This window comes from Aplysia californica, unplaced genomic scaffold (assembly GCF_000002075.1).
Source record: "Aplysia californica isolate F4 #8 unplaced genomic scaffold, AplCal3.0 scaffold01457, whole genome shotgun sequence".
In the NCBI taxonomy this organism is placed as follows: domain Eukaryota; kingdom Metazoa; phylum Mollusca; class Gastropoda; order Aplysiida; family Aplysiidae; genus Aplysia; species Aplysia californica.
Genome location: NW_004798727.1, coordinates 317 through 6,811, shown reverse-complemented (window position 1 = coordinate 6,811; position 6,495 = coordinate 317). Strand labels below are relative to the sequence as shown.

The window sequence follows — 6,495 nt, the reverse complement described above, 5'->3', positions numbered from 1 at the left end:
CATAAAAGGTCACACACACACACACACACACACACACACACACACACACGTTATTTGTTAATTCAGAGTTGAATATTCGTGATCGTTCGACGTCATCGTACCCTGCTCCTTCCGTGAACGTGTCTTTATATTTTAAGCTTTACAGTCGCGAGGAGTTGTGGGCGGATACAGTCAGTCGGTGGGTGGTTGGCGGCTGCTCTGGTGTGGTTTGCTTCTTCTTTCCTATGAAACATCTATTGCCCTTATCCACCCCTTTTCTTTTTTTATGTTTGTTACTCTCTTGTAACACTTCTAATCTTCTGGTGCTCATATGACCTTATGCAGTTGCGAGCGCCGAACAACCTGTACTAAAACTGAAAAGATACGGTCGAACCTGTTTTAACGACCCCCTGTCCAAGACAATTACGTTTACAAATGATTGTTTCATTCCCGCCCATGCCTCCTTTCTGTATTAATAAAATGGCACTAACAGTGCTGTGTCATTGTGCTTATTTCTACATAAACGAACAAACGAAGCGTTCTAATTTGCTCAGAGGTGTCGGGAATACTGACGCAGCAAACAGACTAACCAACTTACACACATGCATACTGCTGTCTTCCTTACCGTTAGGTCAGTTCTTATCATGCTGGGCTATGGTGTTGATGACCATGATTCGAATATCTTACGGAACTTTCTTTCACTTACTGAAAGTAGTGTGGGGAGTTGTGAAGGTTCTCCGTGTACTTGGCTCAGTTCTGTTCGAGATGGACATAAAATTTGAGGTCTCGCCTCTTAAATAAATAACTTTATACTCAGACGGTTTCCTTGGCCTTGTACCGACTCGAAAACGTGACGGGTGTTGCGTGAAGCTGACGACGTTTCGGCCTCGTATTATCTGTAGTGAATCTTAAAAAAACCAACAACCGTACACTTGCAGTGTTAAAGAGCGTGTTAAACCTGTACAAGTACCCTACTGTAATATCATCATAATCTTCTCTTTTTTCTCATCACAGCTCGGTGATGGACCAGTGTCTCAAGCGGCGAGAGCTGGCTGCTGCACTCAGTGACCCCGAGGACGCCGGGGAAGACAGTGACCTTGAGAGCAGCCTCCTTCTCCCCCTCGCTTCCGGTGGAGACGGACATGGGGATAGAAACAGAGACAGAGACGGGGATAGAAACAGAGATAGAAACAGGAACAGAATCAGAGACGACGAGATGTACAGAGCGGGTAGCTCGGAGTGTGGGGACGAGCCTCGAGGACTCATCAGCCCCTACAAGCGTCTGCGCGTGGGTGAGGCCTCAACCCCTTTGGTCACCGCTCACCCTCATGATGTCGGGGAGGGGGAGGCCAACAGCAGTGGCCTTTTCCACCCACAGGACACCCAACGTAATGTCACGCGTGGTGGTCAACATCACCACAACAACAACGACAACAGCAGCAGCCTATTCCCCTTAGCAGCGACGGGGACGTCACGTGTTCTCGACCTGTCGTCCTCAGATCACAGCGCCAACAGTTCCTTCAGTTCTGCCAAGTTGTTTGGTGACAACGGTCGGCGTCATGCCGCCAGTTCATGCGGCAGAAGCAGCGCCAACTCATCAGCCACCGAGGCCACGTCGGATCTGCGCGGCAATATGTACAACAGCTTAGAGTACTCCCCCGATCGCTCCCAGTGTTCTCTCAATCTCTCAAGGTCCTCCCCGAACCATCGCCGTCAGATGTCCTGTAGTTCTTCTACCCCTCCCCATGATAGTAGTGCCCATAGATCTCACGGTTGGGCTCTCAGGCCGCAGCTCTCCACGCCATCAGCAACGTCTTCCTTCACGATGATGGTACCCCAGAACACGCCAATCGTTGAAAAGCGACACGAATCGAACTCTAGTCTCGCGAACTATAGCCCAGCTCGGCCTGCAGCCTCCTCAGGGTTAGGAGTCCCCCACAGTCCAGGAAAGCCCCAGAAAGGCATTGCAGCACGCGGCAAAGACGCACGCTCGCCCTCGTCGTTAGGCCAGTCTGTGGTGACAGAGTTGAAGAACTCGCCGGCGTCTCTCCATAGCGCCGTGCCCCCCGCATCTCCCGCCACTATAGTCAATCCCCACAGTCTGTCCGGTCTACAGCGGTCCCCGAGCCAACAGAGTGGCATTGCTTATATCGACGAAGTCTTCACGGAGGAGAAGATGGATGAAAATGGGTGTGCGGAAGATTTGACTGATTTAACCGATTCCCCCGTGGTCAAGGAATTCCCCCCTCCTCCAGCTCTGGAAACAAACAGCAAAAGATCTCCTCTCACCAGAACTGACGCTGCTGCCTCCTCCTCCTCCCCCGCTGCCCCCTCTCAGGAGTTCGACTCTTTACTCCTGGCCTCGTACCACCCTGACTTCCAGACATTAGAATCTCGACAGATCTCTTATCAGTACAACAATGACAGCCTCACACAGAACACACCTCTACCTCCACGCTTCACAGACGGTGGCCTACACACAAGTGGGACTCACAACTGTTCTCCAACTAGAGAGGACAAAGTGACAAGATCGGAGAACTATGAGCTCCACGGCGAAGAAACTGAAGAAACGTCACAACTAGAGAAAGAAACTGAGTCAGCGGTGAGCGAACGTACATCTTGGAACCAGAGTTCTGGCACAAACACTACGGACCTCGACAAGATGAAAGAGTACTCCACCACTCGTACCTCCCTCAGTAGCCGTGACCGTGGGGTGTCGTCCTTGACCTCCACGTCCGCGTCAGGCGGAAGGAAACCTCTCCTGCCTTTGACCACCACTTCTTCCTCCCAGCTGGTAGAGCTGTGCGCGGCTCCCAGCCCCAGTCCCTCCATGAACTCTGTGACCTCCATGAACTCTGTGACCTCCATGACCTCCCTGGAGGCGGCCTACTCCAGGTCTGTGGGCACCAACTGTGCCGAAGGTCAATCTGTTCCGTCATCATCAGCTGACACCTCTCCTGGCAGTTCTGCTGCAGCGACTGCAGGCTCGATACCTCACGAGGATGGAGAGGAGGAAGAAGAGGAGGGCAGCACCCATGGTTTGTATCGGGACGCCGACAGCGGCTCTGCCGTCTATGACAGTCTCAACTCCGACACTGAGTCTGAGGGGGGTCACCACCGCGGGGGGCAGGGGTTCGGATCCGTGCCAGAGACCGGCACTGTGTCCAAGACTTCTGTGTCTGCGGGGGTCAGCACTGTGGGCCTGGAGATGTGCCTGGAGGACTCGGCCGCTGTCACGTCATCTCTAACATCGCAGTAAGTAGTGGTCGTGACGAGTAAATCATGATTGTCGAAGAATTAATTTCTGTTCTTTCTGTCTGCGTTTTGTTAGAGCATTTAATTTGGTTTCTGACCTCAGGGTCATAGAAACTCAAAACGGCTAAAAATGTCAGATAGAACTTTGTAATTTTAAGGTAGCGTCAGCCCCCCCCCCCCCCCCCCCCTTCCAGGGCAGTGCTACTGACTGAAGGTTCTTTAAGCCATTCCCAAAGGGGGGATACTAATATGTTCTTATACACAGTAGAATTGTAAATGGGCTTATTTATCAATGTCATGCTCATACTGCGTCGGAACAACATAGGGGAAACTGCTGCTTTTTCTTTCCTCATCCTTACTATCATCATTTTTACCTCTACTTCTTTTGTTTGTGACACTCTTGTGAACTGCTATTTCCGGGGTGCCTTGACAGTCGAAGCAGACTTTGTGCTGTTTAGGCAAGAGAGGTGAGCAGAGTAAGCCTGATTCCCCGTTTGGACTTCTCTGTTGACATCCACCCCTTAGCGCTCACATTATGACCTTATACAGTTGCGAGCGCCGTAAAACCTTACTAAAACGAAAACTAAGTAATTGACCTGTCTTTGGTTATCTCCAGACGTTCCTCCACCCACGAGTTGAGCACCCCCCACAGCTCACGGCACAAGATGCAGGGAGGCCGAGCTTTGTCCTTTGACAGTGTGCCCGGCGCTCACCGTGTCCTTGGACCTCCTCAGAGTGAGCACTTGCAGCTCTACACTGTGAGTAGAATATTGTTTTTGTTGAGTTTGTTAGTCGGGTGTTTTTGATTTTGGTATTTTTTCCCTACACTTTCTGTTTGAGTGGGCGGTTGGCGGTGTGGTTTACTTTTTCTTTCCTATCAAACATCTATCCTCTTTATCTCCCCTCCTTCTTTTTTGCATTTGTTACTCTCTTGTAACACTTCTAATCTTTGGCACTTATGTGACCTTATTGTGTTGCAAGTGCCGTAAAACGTTTACTAAAACTAAACTGTCTGTTTGAATTTAAGTTCTTATTTATTGTCGTAGATATGGTGTGTGGATGGATGGGTATGTTTATGCGTGTGTGTGAGGGGGGAGGGGGGGAGGTGCTCTGACATGGTGTCTGTGTATGGTGGTGGGGGATACTCTTGTGTGGTGTTCTTCTTCTTTCTTATTAAACATATTGTCCTAGTCTCTTCTGTTTCTTTTATAGTTTGCATGTTACTTACCTGTAAAATCTCCAATCTTTGGCCGTTATATCCTCATCTCCAATAGATGATTGGGTTAGTTTTAAAATGATAAACAGTCAATTTGACGAATTAACTTTGCATTGTTGTTTTGATTTTGTTCTTCTATGCCTTCTATTTTCATGTGATTTTTTCCCTTATCTTCAGGATCAGGCTGACCACGACCACCGTCCCTCCTACCCGGTGTCCACTGACAGACAGTTTACAGACCACAACATACGAGCGCCCTCGTCTGATAGCCTGTCTCGGCCCCTCTCTCCCCCGCCCACGTATCAGGAGGCTTACAAGTTCCTCGTACCGGGAGAGAAGAAAAAGTCCAAGAAATGTTCCAAGTCCAAGGGGTCTTCCTCCTCACTTACGAATCATAATTCCGGACAAGTGAATCTTGGGGGTTCCGGTTCAAACTTGGGCTCGTCGTCTCACCTGATGAGAGCGGAATGGGGCAACTCGGGCTCGAACCCTCACCCTTGGCAGCACAGCTTGGAAAGCCTCAGCGGTGGTGGTCAGCTTGATTATCACTCACAGCACCAGCAGCACGTTTGGGGTCAGCAACTGCAGCAGCAGCAATATCAACAGCAGCATCAACATCAACAGCAGCATCAACATCAGCTACAGCAAGATCAGTATCAACAGCAGCAGCAATATCAACAGCTACAGCAGCAATATCAACACCAGGAGCATCAGCAACAACAGCTACAGCACAACCACCACTCGCGCAGCTCCCAGCTGGCCACCAGCAGTTCCCGCCTGTCTGGCGCCAGCAGCGGTGGCCTGTCCAGGTCGTCCCAGACCAGCGGTCAGAGCAGACACAGCAGCCGGAGCTCCCACTCCCAGGGCCGGAGGGAGCCGGACAGCGGGGAGCGGTCATCATCTAAGCCAGGCAGGGAGCGGTCATCTCGTCCCAGCCGGACCACGACGTCGGGGACTCAGGGTGCCAACAGGGCCATGCTGCAGAGTGCAGGTAAGGAAGACGTGCTAGTTGTAATAGATAGCATGTCGCTACCTCAGAATCACAAAGTTCTGTCTGTTCAGTTCCTAGGTTTGAGAAATTTGATGGCAACGTTTTTTAGTTTCACAATTTGTCAGGCGTTCTCGAATGCAATTCTTTGATATCGTTTTTAGCGATCCGGAATATTCTTACGATTTTGACGGAGCCGATAAAGATTTTGCTTTTTGACCTCATGGTCTTAGTAACTCAAAACTGTGAGATAGAACTTTGTAATTCTGAGGTAGCGATATGTCAAGCTTTCTTGAATGCAATTATTTGAATATCTTGATAGCAACTCCGAATATTCTTAAGATTTTAATAGAGCAGACAGAGCCTCTCCTTTCTGATCCCATGGTCTTAGCTACTCAAAACGGCCAAAAATGTCAAATAGAACATTGCAGTTCTGAGGTAGCGATATGAATAGTGCAAATTCCAGCTCAACAGCAAGCACTATATATGCGTGTTTCAAGCGATATTATTACTGATTACCCAAGAAAACTTGATGGCATTCTGAAAGAATCTCAACCTCTTGGGAAGCATACAGTGCAAGCTGCCATTTTATAGTCGCTAAAACACTAACATACTGACAAGATCTTTTGCTGTCTATATAGGTGAAGTGAGGAACATTCTTGTAAAGTGCCTTTCCCAAGGACACCATATTGGGCCTGAGCCTCAAACCCCCGAACCCGCAACCTCATGATTACGAGTCCGCTAATCTAACCCTTTTAGTGATTAGAATTTTAATTTTGACGAAATAAAATTTCTCTAGCTCATGCAGTCAATACCACAGATTGAAAAACTGCATTATTAAAAAAAATCAAGATTTTGAGCATAATTTATTATTTAAACAGCTAGCGACAATATACCGTTGGACCAGTGTGGAAAACGACTCGTCAGTAGACTCGGAACATTTTAAAAAAAGCTTCTGTCAACCAGCTCGCTTAAAAATTTCGTCAAGAATTGGCTGTTTTCTGCATCTCACATGAAACAGAGAACACGACACTGTAAATCCCTTGTTCTAGTCTTC

At 48.8% G+C, this 6,495-nt stretch overlaps 1 protein-coding gene across 1 annotated transcript in view; it reads left to right on the top strand.

Moving 5' to 3' along the window:
• LOC101855542 (endochitinase A) overlaps positions 1-5,441 on the top strand; it is a gene marked incomplete at its 3' end in the record, with an annotated part of 26,584 nt that extends 21,143 nt beyond the window's left edge. The window contains exons 3-6 of the mRNA XM_035973586.1: positions 994-3,234; positions 3,851-3,992; positions 4,628-5,017; positions 5,096-5,441. Of these exons, the coding sequence (XP_035829479.1) occupies positions 994-3,234; positions 3,851-3,992; positions 4,628-5,017; positions 5,096-5,441 (3,119 nt within the window). The remainder of the gene's footprint in view (positions 1-993; positions 3,235-3,850; positions 3,993-4,627; positions 5,018-5,095) is intronic.
• Between the last annotated feature and the right edge of the window lie 1,054 nt (positions 5,442-6,495).